Source organism: Stenella coeruleoalba (assembly GCF_951394435.1).
Source record: "Stenella coeruleoalba genome assembly, chromosome: 15".
NCBI classification, from domain to species: Eukaryota; Metazoa; Chordata; class Mammalia; order Artiodactyla; family Delphinidae; genus Stenella; species Stenella coeruleoalba.
In genome coordinates this window covers 78450692-78472217 of record NC_137161.1, presented here as the reverse complement: position 1 = coordinate 78472217, position 21526 = coordinate 78450692, and the positions used below count along the sequence as shown (strand labels likewise).

The following is a 21526-nucleotide window of genomic DNA, read 5'->3' as shown; positions in this document are numbered from 1 at the left end:
TACCACCTATGTGAGTGTTCCAGAGATAGGTTTAGACAGATAGTTGACATCTGGTTTCTCTCTGCTATTCTTGAACTGGTTTCAGAGAAACATTTTAGTGGAGTGCCAAGTGAGGCCCTTTTAATAAGGGGTTCAGGTTTCTAAGAATGTTCTTTCCTCGGAGTCCATTTTGTCCAAAGCCAGATTGTTTCTCCAGGTCCCGGAAGAGGACAGGTTTCCACAGCAGGCTTCCAGAAGCCTGGGTTTCCCCTCATGACTCAAATGTCTTGTTTCTTCAGGGAGGTCTTGGTGAGCTCGAGGCAGAAAGGGGGCAGTAGTCAGGAGGGGCGTACGTGCGGGTGAGGAAGGAAGGTGTTGCCATTGTTACCTAGCTTCCCCTTTCCATTCGTCATTGCTTAGGGGTAGCCTGCTTTTCTCAGTGAAGGAAGTTACTTGGTAGAGATCAAGTCTAGAAGAAGAAAAACTGATTGACTTGAGTTTGTTAAAGCCACTCTGGCTTGAGATGCGTTAGAAACAGCATTGCTTTGCTATGTTTTGAGATGGTGCAAGGCAGCCTCTAGAGATTCCTGTGCCTGATTTTTTAAACAACCTTATTATAATCTCTCTTCACGAGTTATGCTTCAGATACGCTTTTGCTTCCTCTCAGTCCTCTTCTCAAATTCCAAATGGCTTTTGAGGTCATGCAGGGTCACTAGTACCGCGACAAGGTTCACTCTTTAGAATGACCACCTCAGTAGGACCTGAGGGGGCCCAGTGCTGTCTGTGGGGCTACTTGGTCCCGTGGAGGATGGGGTCAGTGGCCTGTTTGCAGTTCAGCTGCTGCTTGATGTCTGCACAGTGGGATTTCTCCCCACTGTTTCTGTAGGGAAATTGGGAAGGGAGATGGGTCACGTCCTGAACTTTCTGAAGGATCATCTGTACCGGAAGTCTGTGGCGCATGTCACAGATGGCTGTCTCCTGGCTCTCCCCACCCTCCCCAAACAGTTTGTCTGGCATGTAGGGTAGTGAACCATCCTAAAAGGTCCCCCTGAAGGGAGGCTGTGTGGACGGCAGGCTGGGCCCCTTGTGCTTCTTTCCAGGAACAGCTGGCCTGGGCCTGGCCACATCTGCCCTTGTTGGTGAGGAGCTTTGCTCTGTCTTTTGCATTTTCTTGGCCAGTCTTTAACAACATTGAGATGTTTGAGTTACTTTCTCGCTTGGGAGAGGTTCACAGGCTTATAAACACATCTAGTATCTGAGAGTTTTCCTTTTGCAGTTTTTTGTCATGAAAATGAGCCGAAATAATGAAAGTTCTGTACTTAATTATAGCCTCCTACTAATCTCTTCCTCCATCTGTAACCACACTCTAACTGTAGAATATTAAATATACAAACAGAAGCGCACTCCTTTGCAGCGGCAGGCTGTTTGGTTTTCAGTTCAGGCACTTAGAAAAAATCTGTTTCCTGTACCTGTTCTTCCGTTCACTGTGGGAGACAAGGTAAATGGTAATAAAATTACTGGCCTAGAAGCTTATCTTTCCAAACGGGATTGGGAGGGAGGGAGATCAGAGAAGCTTTCCAGGTAGCCCAGAGGTTCTGTAAATAGCACCAAGACTCCTCGGAATTGGTAGAAGTCTCTCACATGCGTTATACTCTTGAAAGTAAGGATATGCTCACTAGATTTTTTTTAAAGTAATGTATCAAAATATAGATAAAACGGAGGTATTATATTCTAAAAATACATGAAGGGTATATGATGATTTCCTGCAGATCTGTAAGAGAAAAACAGTAGGAAACTAAGCAACACGTGAACAGGCATTTCACAGGAGAGGAAATATGGCCCCACAATGGTCAGCCTCATTAGCAGTCAAGGAGCTGTAAATCAAGACTACAAAGAAAATACTTTTCTACACCCCTCCACACGGCAAGAAGCCTGACAGACCGGTTGCTGGCAAGTTTGTGGGTCTCTCAACATGTTACAAATGAGACTGTGAGTACAGCCGCTGTGGGAATTCATTGGAAATTAGCATTAACCTGAAAATTGAATATTCCCACACTCTAGCCCAGCAGTTCCCCTCCCAGATATGTACCCAAGAGAAATAACAGCCACGCAGCATGATAATTTTATACATAAAAGACACTTGAGAAATACACATAGATGACAAAAAAGTCACGTAGGTCGGGGGAGGCAGAAGAATTGGGAGGAGATTCTAGGTTCCGTTGGGTAGTGAGGTCATGACCAAAGATAAATCATAAGTGGCTGGAGATGAGGGACAGGAATGATGCTTGTCTGTACCTTGAGAGTTGAGGGTGGCAGACAGCTTTATAGACAGGCTCCAGGGGCTTCTAGAATGTTGTATACGCTTCTCAAGGTGCATTTTTCTGAAGAAAATCCCTCCCTTCACGCTAGCCTTTAAGGCGTTTTTGATGCCGGAATAGTCTGAGCCTTGGAGTTGTTGAGTTCTTAGAACTGCTGCATGACTACCTAGATATCTCGCTTCTGTAACGTGTACATAACTGACACTCAGCTGTGAGCTGAAAAGCCAACTAGCCCTGTTTGGAGTGATGAAAACTTTGAAAATAGACTGGTGACGGTTGTACAACGTGAATAATTAAGGCTGCTGAATTGCACACAAAAGTGGCTAAAGTGGTAACTTTGTTATATATGTTTTGTCACAACTTTTTAAAATGTAATATACCAGCAACCATTGAATTGAAAACAAAAAAACAATAAAAAAAACCCCCGGGACTTCCCTTGTGGGCCAGTGGTTAAGACTCCACACTTCCAAGGCAGGGGTTGCAGGTTTGATCCCTGGTCAGGGAACTAGGATTCCACATGCTGCGAGCACAAAGCAAAACCCAAGTGCACTAGCGTTTACACAACCGGACATGAAATATCTAATTTGGGTTTTTGGTTTTTTTTTTTTTTTTTTGAAAACTGGTCTATAAATGAAATAGAACTTGGAGGAATTTGAGAATTGCCCAAAAGGGGACAGGATCCTCCTTCCACTCAAGTCCAAAAAGGGTTTTTAGGTTGACAGGGCCCTGTTTTTTGTTTTTTGAGTAACTTTATTTATTTAATTTATTTATTTTGTGCTGTGTAGGGTCTTCATTTCTGTGCGAGGGCTTTCTCTAGTTGTGGCAAGCGGGGGCCACTCTTTATCGCGGTGCGCGGGTCTCTCACTATCGCGGCCTCTTTTGTTGCGGAGCACGGGCTCCAGATGCGCAGGCTCAGTAGTTGTGGCTCGTGGGTGTAGTTGCTCCGCGGCATGTGGGATCTTCCCAGACCAGGGCTCGAACCCTTGTTCCCTGCATTAGCAGGCAGATTCTCAACCACTGCACCACCAGGGAAGCCCAACAGGCCCCTGTTTTTATAGATGGAAAAAGGGCTCAGAGAGGGTGCAAGAGGGCTCCTAGGTGCCACTGTAGATGGGCCCTGAGACTTTGCCGGTGGTTGGCGGTCACTTCTCCAGCATCTGCCATCGCTAAGGCCGCGACAGAAGCCAGCATGTAGAACAGAGCGCCATTCCCACTGGACATGTTGGAGCTTCTGTCCGTCTCTGAGGGCAGGAAACCCTGGGCAGGTACCTAGTCCAGGGTTGGATGGAAACCAACACAGGCTTGTCCCAGTGGGTGAGGAGAAGCCAGGCAGGCGATCCCAGAGAGCACCTGCGCTCAAGGGTGGTGAAAAGACGACAGGCTTTGGAGGCTTTGGAGTATGGGTTCAAATCCAGCTTAGCCTCTGAGCCTCAGTCGGCTCACCTGTATAAGAAAAGTAAGGTCTCCCTCCAAGAGTTGCCGTGGGACTTGAACGTAGCACTGCCCCACGTGGGATGAGGGAGGCAGCAGTGATTCTCAGGCTTGGGAGTCACGTGATGTCGGCTTTAGTCCTGGCGCCACCACTTGCGGGGATGCGGATTGCTGTTGATGCTCAGGGCCCACGGGCTCTCCCATAAGCTCCAGTCCCTGCACCACCCTTCTCCCCCGCGGGGGGGCAGCAGCGGGCGCCCAGCCCTTGCATTTCTCTTTTGGTTGCCGCTGGGCTTCCTGGCGGCACTTCCGCTGTCGCCTGGCTGGGTCTGGGAAGCCTGTGGACCCCGGGCTGGGGCTGAAAGAAAAACCTTGTCCCAGCAGAGAGGGGCCCAGAGCTGGGGAGCCCAGGCTCTGGGATGCCAGACAGATGGGGGTTGGGGTGGCCCCTGTGGACTTCCTGGTCTCTAGCTGGTGGGGCGCCACTAAGAGTTCAGCGGCCTTGGGCAAGTTATTTAATGGCCAGTAACGGGAGGCACTGGGGAACATTTTTGCTGCGTGCGTGCGGCGCACCCGTCTCTCTAGCGCCATCCTCACCTCTGAGGGAAGGGCCCAGGCACCAGGGCAGCAGGTGGAGGGAGTGGGGGCTGAGCTCTAGCCGCCCTGGCTGGCTCCACGCCTCTGTGAGCCTCATCTGGAAAATGGGTGTGTGGAGGCTCCCAGGCCTGGCAGAGGAGTCATGGTTGTCCTTCCTTCTGTCCTTCAGCTTGGTCCCTTCCTCTGCTGCCAGGGACTGTCCACTCCTTTGTCCATCTGTCTTTGTCTCTGCCCATTCGTTTGTGATGTCTGCCCTGATATATGTCTGTCTGTGCCCATCCACCCACATCCGATGTTGTGTGTGTGTGTGTGTATCTGTGTTTCTCATTCTCTCCCTGCACGTATATCTGTGTGTGTGTGTTTTTTCATTGTGGACGTGTATTTCTATGTGTGTGTGTATGTGTGTTTTCAGTGTGTCTCTCCGTGTCTTCCTACTCTCTCGCTGCCTGTGCGTGTCTGTGTGCGCTCCCCCATTTCGTTCCCTTTGTCCCTGTCCCACAGTGTGTGTCACTTCCTCTTTGTGAGACATGTGTTTGTGTGTGTGTATTTAGTGTGAATTTTGTGTGTGTTTGTGGGTCCATGTCTTTCTTTTCTCTCTGTGCCTGTTTGTGTGTGTCTCTCTGTCTCTCTGTCTCTGTCTGTTTGTCTGTCTCTCTGCCTCTGTCTGTTAAGAGCAGAGCCTGTCCGGCAGAGCAGCGGATGTATGAGGGATGATTCAGTGGCTGACAGGAAGCTCGCCGCCTTGCATCCTGCCTGCCAGTGTCTGTGGCACTGACATCGGATCAGGCAGGTGTGTGGGCTCAGGATGAGGTGGCCGCAGTGAGGAGACCCCCGCTCTCAGGTAAGCCTTTTCCAGGGGTGCCTGGAGCCTGGCCCCCAAGGCAGGGGTCCTGAGGCTGTCCCCCCGACACCCCACGGGGTTGGGAGTGGCCCTGCTGGCCCAGCAGGAGCGCTTGGCTGCCCGGCGGGTGGGCTGGAAAGAAGCCGGGATGCCCGGCACCCCCTCCCTTGGCCCCAGCCCTGTCCTGGCGCCCCCAGCTAGCAAGCCCTCGCCCCAGACCCTGTGGCACTAGAGGGGCAGCTGATTCTGGGGCTCTGGCCCCTCTCCCGCCCCGCCTTCCCCGGCCCAGCCTGCACAGCCCTGGGAAGCCCCCCAGGGCGGGTTCCATCACTTCCAGAGTCGGGTGAGGGTCGAGGACAGCAGCTCCGCAGGCCCAGACCCGTGAGCCTTGGTTTCTTCATCTGTAGAATGGGGCTGTAACAACCCTGCCCCAGGGCTGTGGGAGGATGGGAGAGATGCTACAGATAAGCAGAGCCAGGTCCTGCCCCTGGCCTGGAGGAAGAAGCTGTCCCGGCCACCCCGCCCAGCCCCCAGGCTGGCCACCAGCTCTCTGCTGGGGGGCTGAGAAACTGTAGGCCCTGGGGTGCTCTTTGTTTGTTTTTTTAAATTCTATTTTATTTATTTTTTTATACAGCAGTTTCTTATTAGTTATCCATTTTATCCACATCAGTGTATACATGTCAATCCCAATCTCCCAATTCATCCCACCACCACCACCACCACCGCTTTCCCCCCTCGGTGTCCATACGTTTGTTCTCTACATCTGTGTCTCTATTTCTACCCTGCAGACCGGTTCACCTGTACCATTTTTCTAGGTTCTGCATATATGCGTTAATATACGATATTTGTTTTTCTCTTTCTGACTTACTTCGCTCTGTGTGACAGTCTCCAGATGCATCCACGTCTCTACAAATGACCTGGGGTGCTCTTGGCACCCTGCTCTGCCTACGGGTGGCCCTGGCCTTCACCATCCCGCACCCGTGCCCGGAACAAGGGCTGCCCCGGTCCCTACCCCGGCCGCCTGAGCATAAGAGCCTCCATTAGAGACCTCTCGGTCAGCCTCATCTGAAAGCCAAGGTTATTTGGGAAAACGGAGCAGAGCCCAGCGGATAAGCCTTTCCAGGGGTCGGACGGGGACCTCTGGGTCCACCCCTACCCCCGCAGCCTGACCTTCGGCCCTGGTGGGCCTCAGTTTCCCCATGTAATACATGAGGAGGGCTGGGAGGCTGGGCAGCAGGGTTGCCAAGGGCCTTTCAGGGTGAGAGGCTGGGTGCAGAGGGTTGCTCAGCCCAGCCCTGAGAGCTTTTCCGCCGTCAGCTTGTTGCAAAACTTGTTCATATGAAAACTGCCCACTTCCCTTTCTGCTATTTTGGCCTGCAGGCCACGGTCTGTGGCGGCCTCCCCTCCCCTCCCCACCCGACTCAGCCCTGTCTGGCCCCTTGGGGCCCTCCTGGGGCTGCCGGGCCTGCCTGCGCCAGGGGCCCAGCCCCTCTCCCTCCGCCCTCCCCTGCCCCACTTGTTCTCAGGCCTGGTTGGGAAAGCAAGGAGAGAGGACAGATTGATTCAGTCTGGGGGGCAGCCACAGAGTTTTCCTCAAATGAGCCTCTCTTTTAAAAAATATCGCATGATTCTTAAAAATGTAATATAAGCAAATATATATATATATATATATATATATATATATATATATATATATATATATATAAGAAAGGATTTACGTAAAGGAATGTAGGCCTTGGAGTCAGCCTGCCCTGGGTGTAGATCTTGGTTCTGTGACTGGTCAGCTGTGTGACCTTGGGCAGAATACTCACCTCTCTGGGCCTCCCTCTCCTCCCTTGGAAGAAAGGAGCTGGCATCTCCAATGTGATGCTACCCGCGTCTGTGACAACCGAAGGACTGGGGCAACAGCGCTGCTCTCCTTCAGATCCCAGCCCCTCCCAGGGTCCCACCACGATGCCCTGCATGGTGCAGTAGAGGGGGGTCTCAGGCCTGCATGTCTGGGGGACCCGGCAGGGAGGGCTTCAGGTAGGGTTGACCCACACTGCTCAGTGCGGGCCGTCCAGCCAGCTCTGGCCCCGACAGGATGCGGCTGTCTCTTCCCATCCCACAGGGACCGTGATGATGGCAAGTCACAGTGGTCACAGGCAACCATGTCCCACCGGCCGGCACTAGCACCTTACAGGCATCCTCTCAATGCTGGGCCTCAGGTGGCAACCTGAGTGTTGAGTGTCATTCTTTCCCTCGTTTAACAGAGGGGTGACCGAAGGCTGGTGACACTGGGATTCAACAGCTGGGGCAGAATTTGTGTTCTCATACTCCCCTCCCTTCCCTCACCCGGTGCCAGGTCGGTGGAGATGGACCAGGGCTGGGGGCATCCCGAGCGTCTGCAGGGCCAGGAAGCAAGAGGGCTTTCTGATGGTCGGGGTCCTCTGGGAGGGAGGGCAGCAGAGGTCAGCAGCCCAGGTCCCAGGGCCTTGAATGCCAAGCTGAGAGTGTGGACTTGAACCTGGGGTCTTAAGCAGACCCCGGCGGTGGCCAGTGCTGGACCATTGTCCCATGGGTGCAGCTCTCCCATGTGTCTGTGCCTGAACCTCCTCTGGGGCAGAAAGAGTCTCTGTCTTGACCAAAGGACAAAGACGTCAAGGGTGGGAGCCCAAGGGAACTGTCCAGACCAGCCAGCTGGAAATAACACCCTCAGCAAGTTTCTCTTCCGGAAACCCCAACCGTGATCCAGGCTGGACGTGCTTGTCCACCCAACGACTCTTTGAGGAACGGCCTGGGTTGATCCCAGTCTTATAGATGAGAAAACTGACGCCAAGAGACCCCGAGGCACAGGCAAGCTTCCCTGCTTCAAGGCCAGATGCTCCCAACCTCACCAGCCTGAGATGGACTTGGGCCTTGGCTGGAGGCCCGGGAGGGAGGCAGCCCCGGGGCAGAACGAGGTGGGGGGGAGGGCGGAGGGTATGCGGCCTGGGAGGGCAGTGCCCAGGCTCGTAGATCCCCTCGGACAACCTCCTGGGGTGATCAGGTCATCCTCTCTCCTCGTGTGGAGGCCGCTGGGTCATGAGGTTTGGGAATGGTCATGTTTCCGCTGACTCACTTGGAGTTTGGGGGAAGGAGAGGTGACTTCTTCATGACGGGCCCCTGACTGGGGCTCAGCCCTGCACGGAGATTCCTTGTCATCTTTGCCACAGGGAATCAGGAAGCTCAGAGTGGCGAGGGGGACGGCTGGGTGCAGTGCAGGCCTCTGGGGAGCCCGGAGCAGGAGGCGGGCAGCACAGAGCTCAGGTCTCCCCAAGCCTTGCTTTCCCCAGCTGGGAAGCAGGGAGAAGGCTCCTCCCAGGTGGGCCGCGGCAGGAGGAACAGGTGTTCACCGAGGGGACACTCAGTAGCGTGGGCTCCACGTGCCCACCACGGGGCACTGCCCTCTCAGGACCCCTGGTTGCCCTCAGCTCTGCCTCTGGCATTTGCAAGGGGGGAGCTGAGTCTCTTTATAGTTGTAATGATTCTCCTTGGAGGGCCCCTCAAGAGGGCTGTACTCACCAGGCCCTCCTGTGTGGGTGCCTGTGGCTTTGCTGAGGCCTGGCAGTCACAGCGGGGCCCCGAGGCTGGGACCGGCCACTGACCAAGAAGCAGCCTTTTAGCCCCACCTCCCAGCACATCCCACCACCAGCCACCAAGGTCCATCTGCCCAGGCGCCCTTCTTCCCCTCCTGGTCTCAGGCCCACCTCCTCCAGGAAGCCTTCCTGACCTCCCTCCTTCCATCACCCAGGGCAGGAGGAATCTGGGCAGATGGGTGTTTTAGGAATGGAAATCCCACCCCCAGCTTCCCCAGAGGCCATGGGTGGGAGCGGAGAACCACCCAAGGGTGGATGGGGGCTGCCAGGGGCTCCCAGGCAGAAGGGGCCATGGACTCTGAGGTTGGGGAATAAAGCTGGGCTGGCAGGAGGCAACAGGATGCAGTGGGCGGAGCCAGCGTTAGGGTCTGGAGGCTGGAGTTCAAATCCTGTTTTTCCCCTTAGCAGCTGTGGGATCTCTGGCTTTTGTTTTTCTGTTTGTGAAATGGCTCGAGCCTCTCCCTCAACGGGCAGTTGGGGGGTAAGCGAAGATGTGTGTGGGAGTGTGCACATACATGTGGTGCTGTCTGGCGGGTCTCCAGAACCTTCCAGCACTTAACCAAGAGTTGATGATGGCCCTGGGAGCCCGGGGTGCAGGTTGGGGGTCAGATGGGGGAACAGGGCTGGTTCTGTCCCTGCCTGGTCCCAGAGCAGGCAGGGGAGGTGATGCTGGGCTCAGCTGTGGGGTTGGCAGGGGACAGTGGGGGCCAGAAACCTGGGGTTCCTGGAGGGGGCGGCCCTGCAGCCTCCACCCCAGCTCACAGTGCCCCCACGTTGCAGCCCTGCAGGAAGAGTGGCCAGGAGTGGACATGAGCGTGGACACGGAGCTGCTGTGGTCGGGGGCGGCCCTACTGCTGCTGCTGCTGGGGGCGGCGGCCGGCCTGTGTGTGCGCTGCTCCCCCCGCGCAGGTAAAGGCTGGGGTCACAGGTGCGAGGGAGGGGCGTGCGGTGTACCCAGCGAGCCACTCAGGCCCAGACCTGGCTGCAGTCGGAAGGGGCAGTCAGATAAGCCTCAGGAGGCAGAAGTGAACCCCAGGGGCCTGGGTTTCTCCTCTGAAGACAATGGGTCTGGCTCGCTGGGGGCTTTGGTTCTGCTGGGTCAAGGGCGTGTGTCTGGGGCCGATGGACTGCGCTGGACAAGCGTGGGAAGGGGGGCTGGGCTGCCTGCGTCCGCCTTCTCCACGCTCCGCGTTCCTAAATAAATGGTGAGCAACCCCTGCCAGTGTCAGGTGGCCCCCAGTGATCGGTGGCTTAGCCCGCACGTCCGGTCTGAGGCCTGCACAGGGCACAGGGGAGACACGATGGTTGGGCCTCAGATCTCAGTTCCCACCTGGCCCCGGGACGCTTGCTAATCTGGTCCTGTTCTTGCAGGTGCAAAGAGGTCCGAGAAAATCTATGAGCAGAGGAGCCTGTGAGTGTCTCAGTGTCCCCAGCACGGTGACACTGTGTGCCCTGGGCATGGGTGTCCATGTGGGCATCCCCTCGGGCACCGCCACGCCCCACCCCTAACCCTTCACTCACACCTCCTCCGTGCCGGGCTCTAGTGGGTTCTAAGCAGTTAGGGGAGGGCGAGGGGGTGCCCAGGGGCTGTTCGGACCTGGCCCCAGCCTGGTCGGGGAGGGCTGGGGATGCCACAGGAGGGGAGGAGGGGATGCCACTCTCCAGCTAGCCCAGGAGCATCTCCAGAAATCCCCGCAGTGACCCCAGCCCTGGGGAGCGTGCTGTGCCGGTGCTGGAGGTCGACAGAGGAATCCCACCCTCCCGGGGCAGTGAGGGGAACAGAGACCGGGCGCTGTGTCCGAGTCTCCCCTGGAAAACACTAAAGGACCTCAGGGGAGGATATGGATGTGAAACTTGGGGGACCAGGGAAGGCCTCCTGGAGGAGGCGGGAGGGATTTTAAGAGAGAAAGAAGGCGAAAGGGGACATCCAGAGAGAGAGGAAATGGTGTGGGCATTTGCCGATGTCGGGCCGGGGTGGACACTGTCTTGGGGATGAGGTGGTCGCTGTGAGCATGAGATCAGCTGAATGCGGAGAAAGAAGAGTCTTGACTGTGGAGAGAGACCTTGGCCTTTGTCCTAAGGGCCAAAGGGAGCCACGGGAGAGCTGGAAGCAGGGCAGTGGGGGTGAGATGAAACGGGGCCACTGACCCCAGGCAGAGTTGCAGGACCTGGGCAGGAGGGAGTTCCAGGCACCTTGGGGACAGGCTGGCCGTTCTGTGAGCCGTGGGAGGGTCAGCAGTGCTGGGCACTGCAGATCGGGGGGCAACCCAAGAACAACTCGAGGCAGGAGGGCAGCAGCCAGTGGTGTCCTTACAGTGCCTGGTGGAGGGCTCTGAGACCCGCGTGCACACACGTGCACAGGCCTGCATGCCCACTCGCACCCACAGGCTCCCCCAGCACTCGCTCATGCGTGCACTTCTCACACGCACGGCACTCGCTTGCACGCCTGGGCAGGCACTCACATACAAACTCACACACACACCCTGTCTCATTTCCTTTTGCAACTGAAAAACCACAGAGATTTGAAAATAGAATTTTCCCATCCATGCCCACTCCTGGGGCCGGGGCTGGACTTTCCAAGGCTTTTGGGGCCACTTGGTCCTCTGGCTCGCCAGCCCATAACCTCCACCAGGGCTGGGCTGGGCTCCCCTAGTGCCCACCCACACCCCTGCCCCAGGGCAAGTTCCTCAGTATCTTCCCTCTCCCCTCCTCCCTTAGTCCCTGCCCACTCCAGGCCCCTGATTAATCTTAGAACCGAAGATAGTCAGAGGCACAAGTTAAACCTCCTCACGTGGGAGGTGGGAAAACTAGGCCTAAGTGGGAGGAGCTGGGAGGGGAGACTTGGGCTCTCCCCACCTCACTTGGGTTCAGTCCTATCAGCCTGTGTGTGCCAGGCCCAGCTCCTGCTTCATTTCCTCTGGGAAGCCATGCCTGACTCTCTTCTGTGGTTTTAGGGCATCATTCCTAAATCAGATCACTCTGACCCCCAGGCTGGAAGGCTGGGGCAGGTCACCATTCTGGTCCAGGGGAGGAACCCAAAATGGTTTAATGATTAGCTAATCTGATCCACTATCCTTAGCAGTGGCTTTCATTCCCAAGGGCATTTCATGGTCCAAAGTGGCAGCTAGAGCTCCAGCCCTCATCTCTGCCTTCCAGGCAGTAAGTAGTAAGAATGAAGGAGAAGGACAGAAATGGGGCATCCCAGTTAGCAGTGCCTCCTTAAAGGAGTTTTCCTGAAGGCCCAACAACCTTGGCTTTGCATGTCATTAACCAGAATTATATGGTCACACATAAATGCAAGGGAGGCTGGGAAATATAGCCTTTTATTAAAAATTGAGGTAACACTGGTTTATAACATTATATAAGTTTCATGTGTACGACATTATATTTCTACTTCTGTATACCCTACATTGAGCTCACCAACAAAAATTTAGTTTCCATCTATCCCTTCACCCATTTTGCTCTCCCCACCCCTGGTAACCACAGGTAACCACTATTCTGTTCTCTGTATCTATGTGTTTGTTTTTGTTTGGTTTAGTCATTTATTTTGGGCTTTTTTGTTTGTTTCTTTTTTATATTCCACATATGAATGAAATCATACAGAATTTTTCTTTCTCTGTTTGACTTATTTTACTTAGCATAATTCCCTCAAGGTCCATCCATGTTGTCACAAATGGCAAGGTTTCGTCTTTTTTATGGCTGAATCGTATTCCAGTGTGTATATATATACCACATCCTCTTTATCCATTCATCTGTTGATGGGCACCTAGGTTGTTTCCATGTCTTGACTATTGTAAATAGTGCTGCAATGAACATACGGGTGCATATATCTTTTCAAATTAGTTATTTTGTATTCTTTAGATAAATACCCAGGAGTGGGATTGCTGGCTCATATGGTAGCTCTATTCTTAGTTTTTTGAGGAATCTCTATACTGTGTTTATCGTGGCTGCACCAATTTACATTCCCCTCAACAGTGCCCAAGGGTTTCCTTTCCTCCACATCCTCACCAACCCTTGTTATTTCTTCTCTTTTTGATAATGGTCGTCCTAACAGGTGTGAGGTGTTACTTCATCACGGTTCTGATTTGCATTTATTTCCCTCATAATTAGTGATGGTGAGCAGCTTTTCACGTGTCTGTTGGCCATCTGTATGTCTTCTTTGGAAAAGTGTCTATTCAGTTCCTCTGCCCATTTTTTAATCAGGTTTTTTTTTGTTGTTGAGTTAATTATATATTATGTTATAAGGGGTATTAACCCCATATTGGATATATCATTTGCAAATACCTTCTCCCAATCGGTACGTTGTCTTTTTGTTCTGTCGATGATTTCCTTTGTTGAGCAGAAGGTTTCTAGTTTGAGGTAGTCCCATTTATTGGGAAGTACAGTCCTTTGGATGGGTATGTGGCTGTCTAAATGAAAATCAGGGTTCTGTTTCAAAGGAAGAAGGTGATGGTTAGATACCTGGCTGTGTCTGCTAAGCCTTGAAGTTGCCTCATCAGGTACTGGGGAGTAAATGGCGTGTGTGAACAACTTAAGAGGACCGTGCTCTCTTAGGAACGTTAAACACTCCTGGGATGGCAGGTGGTGGGAGCAGCCTCTTTGTTGCTCCTGGCTGACGTCACTGCCAGGTCCCTGAGCAGCTGCCCCAGCCCTGCCCACAGACTCTCCTGGGCATCCCCAGGGGTCCTGGGGAGGCTCTGTGGGGGCATATGTCTGGCTGGCAGCTGGCTCCAGCGCAGGGCCATGTGAGAAGTGTGGGCGCGCGGTGGGCAGGCAGGGAAGCACTCTAGAGAAGGGGTGCATCAGGAAGCCCTGGATCTGAGTCCTGGGGGGCTGGCAGCCCCTCCTCACTCTCGCCCTGGTCTGTCCCTCCCTGTCCGTCTGTCCTGCCCCTCTGTCCCTGGGGCTGTGGGAGGCCAGGCCCTGGCTCAGCACAGCTCCATGTGTTTCCAGGCAAGAGAATCAGCAGAACTTTGCAGTGGCCCGGACCTATACCCGTGAGTCCCCAGACAGAAGGGTCCAGGGCTGGGCTTGGGATTGGGAGTGTCCACATCAAAGTCCCTTTCGTCCCCATTGTTCTGAGGCTGTGGCCAGGCCTGATCTAGTGGGGTGATGGGGTGAGGGGGCTGTGCTGGGCAGCTGGCCTGGGGGCCCAGCCAACACCCCGTCAACCTTTGCAGTGGTCAGGGAGGCCTGGCCAGGGCCCCTGGTGGACACGGCCTCCAACGCGGCATCAGCAAGGTAGGAAGGAGCCCCTGTCCCAGCCCCACGGGAGGCAATGAGGTGGGCCCCAGGGTCCCCACCTGGCTGAGCCCAGGCCAAGACCTTGCTCCTTCCTCGGACCTCAGAGCCCCAGTTCTGATTCTGAGGGCCCTACCGGGGGGCTGTGGGACTGTGGCCTCCAGACCCCCAGGAAACCCGGGGCCTTCTCCCAGCCCCTCCTTAGCCTCTGCCCCACTCCCGTGCAGGAAGGACAAGTTGCTGCAGTTCTCCCCCAGCCTCGAGGGTGAGTGCCCTGGGACACAGGGTTGGGGGCAGGGGCGAGGTGGGACGGAGATGGGTGAATACCTGGTGGGACAGGTACTGAGCAGGAAGCCTTCCCAGAGGAGAGACGCTGTGAGCTGGGCTGGGAGGCCCGATGGGGCTGGCCCAGCAGGGGGAGGGGACGGAGAGCAGGTGTGAGGGCGTGAAGATTGGAAACACCTAGGCTTCTTCCTCCCGTGGTCACAGCTGGGAGGAGGCGGGGGCTGGGGAACCAGCATTGAGCCAACCCAACAGGCCTGGCCTTTCTTCCAGAGTCTTCATCCTCCAGGTACCAGAACTTCAGCAAAGGTAGGTGGGCTCCATGGAGGAGGGGGCCGCAGTGGGGCATACAGCCCGCGCTCAGGCCTGATTCTCGCCTCCTCCTGCAGGAAGTAGACGCACATCAGATGCATCCTACATGTGAGCGGGCTTCTCCGGGCCCTGGCCACCCCCTCGCCCCGCCGCCCGCCCTGCCCGCCCTGCCCGCAGCCTCCTTACGTGAGAAAGGCCTCCTGCCCTGGAACCCGCTGGCCCAGGCAGGCTCTCTGTAGCTCTGTTTCCCTCAGATGACCGTAGCTTTGGGGGGGCTGAGGACAGGGACAGGAAGGAGCCCTGCTCTGTTTGGGGCTGGGGGAGGCCGTTGGGGGACCTCATCCTGCACCACCCGGTCAGAGACGAGTTCCACCGACCCTCAGATAGGAAGGGCCCCCAGGACGTCTCCTCATCTCACAGTTGGGCAAACTGAGGCCCAGGGCAGGAGGTAACTTGCATAAGGCCACACGGTGAGGTGGCTGGAGCCAGGGCAGCTCAGGGGTGCAGGGAAGCAGGGTGGGAGGATCGGGGGAGACCCTGGCAGGGCCCTCCGCAGGCTCTGGGGCAGTGACGGCCGGAGCAGCCCTGGCCTCACTGCCTGCTCAGGAAGCTCCTGGCCCGACCATGGGCCTGCCCAGCAGTTGGTGCTGTGTCTATGTTTTCTTGCCAGACACCCCTTCGCCATGGACTATTTTGATAGTGGGCGGTTCCAGAAGCCCCCGGAAGGTGAGGCAAAGGTCGATGAAGGGGAGAGGGAGGCGGTGGCCTGGGAGCGCAGCTTCAGAAGTCACACCCCCGGGGCGGGGCCAGAGGTGGCGGGAGGATGTAAAGCAGGAGGCCAGGCCCAGGTTTAGGTGGCTGGAGGGGGCTGGGCGGGGGGACCTGGGGGAGGCTGGCCCTGTGGAGGGAAGGAGGGAAGGGATGGGCGGGAAGAGAGGGTAGGGGGGCCAGAAGGGGAGCTGAGGGCAGGCGCAGGGGGCAGGCTGGTCCCCTTGTCATCCAGGCCCCTCTCAAGGCTGGGCACACAGGGGACCTTGAAGAAAGGCCCTGGACCGGTCAGCCTTGTTGACAAACGCCGAGCCCTCCAGGCTCCGAGGATACTGGCACCCTTTGTGAAGAGCAAAGGTGCTCCTAACACCTTTGCTCTACAGAAACTGAGAACTGAGGGTGGGCAGTGCCTGCTGAGAGGTGCACAGGGCTGGGCTCCTGCCTGGGCCGGGCTGGGGTGAGAGGTGGGGGGGTCCTTTTCTCCCCGCTGCGTTTCTAAATTGGGGAGAGGCCCTCACTTCTCAGAGCCTCTTCGACACAGATGGACGCAGGGTGGGGTGGCGTTTAGAGCTCAGCTTCCCCGTTGGGGGGTTGGGGGGGGAATACCGGGGTACCAGGCTCTGATATGCCACAACCAGCCTAGGCCCCCGGACAAAGGACCCTCAGCCCACCCCACTGCCTGAAGGGTTAGGCAGGTTCCTGTCCCCTGGGCCCCCAGCGGCTCTCCCTGCCCCTCTTTGCCCCATAGAGATGGGCCTCCCTTCTCTGACTGTCCCTCGTGGGCCTGACTGCACCCCCCCACACCCCCTAATCTCCCCTCCCCAGGGCATTCAGGGGAAGACAGAGAAGGAGCCCAGGGTGGAGGCTGCTGGAGCCAGGCCAGCACCCATTAAGAAGCTTGTCCAGGAGAATGTTCGAGGCCCCGGGGGACCCAGAGGGCTGGGGGCTTGATGAGACAGAGGGAGAGAGGAAGGGCCAGGCCTGTCGGGCAGGGCCCACCAGCATCCGGCGCCCTCTCCTCTCTCCCTGGCAGATGAAGATGACACCAATTCCTATGAGAACGTGCTCATCTGTGAGCCAAAGAAAACCGAATCAGGTGAGGCTGCCCTCCCCGGAGCAGGGCAGGGAGGCCCTGCTAGGCCAGGCCCGCCTGCCCCGCTGAGCTCTGAAGTCCCCGCTGCACGGTTCACCAATATCAGACCCTGTGTCCGGGAGGAGTCCCCATCAGTCCTGGACTCTCCCTCCCTCCCTCGAGGGGCCTGCCCAGCACGAGGACACAGGCTGCCCCTCGGGAGGGGTGGACGTGGCACCTCTCTGGCCTAAGGGCTGGCCATGGTGGCTGCCCCTCTGCCAGCCCCTCCCCCGGTGTCCTCCCTGCAGGGGACGAGGAGTCTGAGGGTTATCAGAACTCAGCATCCATCCGGCAGTGGCGGGAGTCCAGGAGAGTCGTGGGTATGCGGCCGGAGCCCCGGTGCTTCCAAACGGTCACCTTCAGCAGGCTCAGAGGGGCCAGGCCTGGGACAGACAGTCGAGGGGAGGGGGAGAGAGGGGAGCTTAGGGGATCTGGCTGGGAGGGCAAGGCCGGGTGGGCTCCCCTACGGCCAGTCCAGCTGATTCCACAGCGAAGCTTCTGGCACATCAGCGGCTGCAGAGGCTCGAACCGTGCCAGGACCCCCCTCAGCAACACCATGGCCTCCTGAGGTTGGGTCCTCCTGGCCGGCTGCCCATCCAGCCGCACGCACGGCATCGCACTCGCCCTGCTCCCCGCAGGACGCACCTCTGGCAAATCCCAGAGAGGACGGGACAGACACACCATCCGGTGTAGCCTTTCCTGCGGGCGGTGTGGGGGCGGGAACAGGGCTGGGCATGTGCGTGTGAACCCTCTGACCATCTGCCCGCGGGTCGCAGAGCCGGTCCCGAGGGAAGCACCTCCCTACCCGGTAGGAAGCCCAGACGAGGACGACGGGGAGCCCGATTACGTGAATGGGGACGTGGCAGCCATCAAAGCCTAGAGAAGCCCTGGAGGAAGGTACGGTCCAGGGTGGGGGCTGCACGGGCCTAAGGGGCTGCGCTCCCAGGGAGAAGCAGAGCTGGGGCGGGAGGAGCCACAGCAGGGACCATGGGGCAGCACCCACGGATGCTGAAACGGGGTGGTTCCTCGGGGCGCTGGGACGCCGCCCTGGGTGCTGGGCCTCCCGAGCGGTCCCTGCCCACCCCCCGCTCCTGTGGCTGGTGTGGGGAGGTGACAGACCCACGGTGGACACAAAGTCTCAGGCCCAGGGCGTGTCAGGCAGGGCAGGCTGGTGAGTCATGGGGTGAGAAGGTGGGCTCTGGGTGGGCCTCTGCAACCTTGGGCGAGAGACTTCACCTCCCTCGACCCATTTCCTTGCTTGCAACCTGCAGCTACTGGGACCCGTGTCTTGACAACACGCACAAGGCATAGCACGGAAAGCAGGACGAGTTGGACTCAGGGATGGGGCGGGATCGGGAGGAAATGGTGCCAAGTGCTCACACGCACCGTCTCTTGGCGCCCCCAAGGCTCAGAGTGGACAAGCCACCTGCCCGAGGCCCCACTTAGAGCGAGTGCAGGAGGGAACGGCCCCCAGGCGCTCAGATGTCGGAGCCCAGGCCCTGCCTCACGGGGAGCAGGTCCCGATGTGGGGGACACGGGCAGTCCTCTCAGCGGGCGGCCGGTCTGGGCCGTTTGAGAACGAGCAGCAGGATCGGTGGTAGCAGTTTAAGCCCAGCGGGCAGAGCCGGGGGTTCATTCATTCACCCAGTAGCTAGAGGGCCCCTGCCAGGGGCAAGTCCTGCCTTAGGGGCTGGGGACACAGTGATGAACAGAAGACACACAATCCCTGTCCGCTTAGAACTTCCGTTCTGGTGGGAGAGAGAGAACATAACCAGCTGGAAGAGAAGAGGAGAGAAATGCAGCGCGTTAGGACTGCAGGCGTGGGAAGGGGCAGGGAGCAACGTGGGGTGGGGAGAGGCGGTGCCGTGATTCAAGCCGGGAGACAGCGCAGCCTTTCTGAGCTCCACTCCTCGCCCCTCTGGGGACAGGAAGGACACCCAGGCAGAGGGACTGGCAAAGACCCCCGGCAGGAATCTGCGTCTGATAATGTGTGTAGGCAGACAGAGTGATGGGGGAGCATCGGCAGAGGTGGAGGGCGGCGGCGGGAGGTGTGCAGGGCCAGCACCTGGGTTTTCCTGAGATGGGGCAGGCGAAGGTCTGGAACAGAAGAGTGACTTGTTTCTAAAGGATCGCTGGCCTCCGCGTAGAGACATGAATACAGGGGATGCGGTGGAGGCAGGGAGACCGGTGTGCTCAGGCAGGAATCCAGCGACTGTTTGTGGAGCGATGGGGCTCACTGATGCGCGGCGTGTCGGCTGCCCGGTAGAGCGAGGACTTGAGGAGGCCTGCAGGGGTTTGCCTGAGTAATGAGAGGGTATCGCTGCCAGCAACTGAGATCAGGGAGGCTACAGGCGGGGTGGGTTTTGTGGGCAAGGCCGGTTTATTTCTGGGCCTGTTAAATTGGAGATGCCGTGCAGGAGGATGTATGAAATGGGCAGTTAGAGATCTGCGCCTGGATTCAGGGACAGGCAGGAGTGGAGAGGCTGTGCAGGTTCTTCAGACGAAAGAAACTAAGAGTATGTTGTATGCTGACAAACGATACGGGAAGTTCGAGTCTGGGTTGGCTACGGCTGGCTGGAATTTACACCTGGGACCCCGCACACAGAAGGGACTGAACTCCACGGGCTGGGGCCCACAGTAGCCCGACAGGACTGCAGAGGCCCAATCCCTATATTCTAGCAGGTGGAAGGGCTGCCAGGCAAGGGGAAAGGCGGAGTGGAGTTAGGGCCCAGTACCCGTCAGGTCCCTTCTGGGTTCGAGGGGAGAGGACGCAGCTCAATGGTACTGGTCCCAGGACACGTGCGGGGGGAAAGCCGCCAGCTGCTGTGCAGAGGGTGTTCCTGCACCCAAGGCATGTCAGAATAACTCGGGCCTCGGCCAGAACCGAGCAGTCAGGACTTCAAACAAAAAGCAGACGCTCCTGGAATAAGAAACATGCTTAAGGCTGCTTGACGGCGGGTTCTCTGCTCACTGGACTCTGACCAATGTGCATCCTCCCCGACCCGTGCCGGCTGCTCCGGGGCTGAGGGGACAAAGCGTCAGGCCAGGCAAACCTTTCCCTCTTTAACAAATACTTTTCCTTTTCATTGAAGGAGCCAGGGAACCATATACTGCCTCCCCAGGGTCCCTTCTCCAGAGCTGCTCAACTTCTAGACCCCCTACGGCTACTCCTGGGAGGGGCACCAATGCACCCTGAGGACCAGCCAGCCGGCCACGGGGTACCCAGCCCGGGAAAGGACAGTTACGCATGGAGCCGCCCTCTGACCGGCTCCCACGGGCAAGGCAGGAGCCTGGGGCCGAGGGCAGCTCCCGCTGTGGTCAGATGCCCAGGTCTCAGGGCAGTCGCATCCCTTTAACCGCATTTAAAACATCATACTACATGGGTGTTCGTGTCCTTTTTTGCTTTGGATTTTGATCCCAAATTGCTTACTAATGTTGGTTGCTGGGATCCTTGTGCGTGGTGGATAAGCTTGTACAGTTAATTTATATAGGTGGAGTTGTATTTAATATTCTGCGTTTCAGAGTAGAGGTTGTGTCCATCTTGTCTCCTGTAAGCATTACACGTACTTAACTTCAGCAGAGTTACGGGGAGCCTTGGCGCTCCTTTCTTTGGCCCTCCGTTGACCGAATCAGAGATGATGCCACGGCCACCTTCATGACCCTTCAGCACGAGTGTCTGCTGTGGACGGAGCACGTCACGGTTCTGGGGAAGGGGCAGGCGGAGTGGAGTGGCCTGGAGCCTCAGCTGATTGGGCAGAAACAGGACCGTCTCATGGGAAGGACGGGGTCCAAGGGACCTCCTGAGTCAGAGAAGCCAGAGTCAGGGAAACAAAATGCCTCCTCCAACCGAAACATCTCAATAAACCGTTCCAGTTCAAGGGCAGCGATTCTCCCGTCTGCTTTCCCTGCTTCACGTAGAACCTTCTAAGGCAATGAAAGTCAGGCTTCTTGTTTCATAGAAAGGGACCCTGAGGCCTAGAGAGACAGAAGGCTGGGGACAAGAACTTGGTCCCTGAGTCCAACCCTCTTTCCAGAGGCTGCACCGATTCTATGAGACGAAGTTAATGCTGCAAGTTAGGAAGTTAGAAGAGAAAACATCTAGAACACAGCTGTTGGCCACTTGTCTCTTCACACCCCGCAGTCCTGGCCTCACGACGTGGAGAGGACAGCTTAGGCCTGAGCACAGGTGTGGTGGGGCTGCAGTGAGGCTCCAGCGGGAGGGGGTCCTGCCCCGCTGTCACTGAGTGTGGGAAGCTGGGGTCTCACTTTGCACCATGGGCACGAGCATCCCTTCGCCTCACAAGGGTCCCAAGTCTCCAGACAAAAGATAAGAGTGAGAAGGTAGGGAATTCCCCTGGCGGCCCAGTGGTTAGGACTCGGTGCCTTCACTGCAGGGGCCTGGGTGAGAGCCCTGGTTGGGGAACTAAGATCCCGCAAGCCGTTTGCCAAAAAACAAAACAAAACAAACAATTGAGACGGTATGCCGAAGTATTTTTGTAAACCTTCACCCTGCAGTTTCTGAGGACCTTAATTTTTTTTCCCCCTCTTAATCAAAACCCTAACCGCAAAAACCAGTGACCCTGGAGCCTTTCCTGTATCCATTCAACCACGTGGTCTGGACACGTGTCTAACCCTGCCTGGGATTTGCTTCAGAACAATCTGGGAGTGGGGTAGGATGCTGGTGCTGGTGTCGGGTACAGAGGAAACAAGACTGGCCACGTGTTGGTAAAACTGGTAAGATGGATGATGAGTATGTGGAAGTTCACTGTATCATTCTCTGTTTTACGTACAATTGATATTTTTCATAATTTTTAAACGTGGAAAAAAATAACACCTTGCCAAAAAGGAAAAAGCGATTCCACAAATTAATGCAAAATTCACTGGGAAATTCTAAAGCGAATGAGTACACCCGTTTGCACAGAAAAGGCGACCTGGTGGGACGGTCCCCTATGCCTGTGATTCTTGCCAAGTCCTTTCTGAAGGGCTCAGGGCCCTGGGCTGTTCTGAG

At 56.6% G+C, this 21526-nt stretch overlaps 1 protein-coding gene across 5 annotated transcripts; it reads left to right on the top strand.

Annotated features, from left to right (window-relative positions):
- The first annotated feature begins 4919 nt into the window (after positions 1-4919).
- Positions 4920-21063, top strand: LAT2 (linker for activation of T cells family member 2). 5 transcript variants are annotated; one of them, XM_079944685.1, is made up of 13 exons: positions 4920-5166; positions 9564-9692; positions 10155-10194; positions 13737-13780; positions 13964-14024; positions 14252-14289; positions 14580-14615; positions 14696-14726; positions 15289-15344; positions 16420-16482; positions 16767-16838; positions 17295-17415; positions 20099-21063. In XM_079944685.1, the coding sequence occupies exons 2-12, from the start codon at positions 9593-9595 to the stop codon at positions 17396-17398; spliced, it is 645 nt and encodes a 214-aa protein (XP_079800811.1). In that variant the 5' UTR covers positions 4920-5166; positions 9564-9592; the 3' UTR covers positions 17399-17415; positions 20099-21063. The 5 variants fall into 5 exon arrangements, with proteins under 5 accessions (XP_079800811.1, XP_079800812.1, XP_079800810.1 ...); XM_079944686.1 differs by lacking the exon at positions 20099-21063 and adding an exon at positions 19611-19862 and having other exon boundaries at positions 17331-17415; XM_079944684.1 differs by lacking the exon at positions 20099-21063 and adding an exon at positions 19611-19862.
- The last annotated feature ends 463 nt before the right edge of the window (positions 21064-21526 follow it).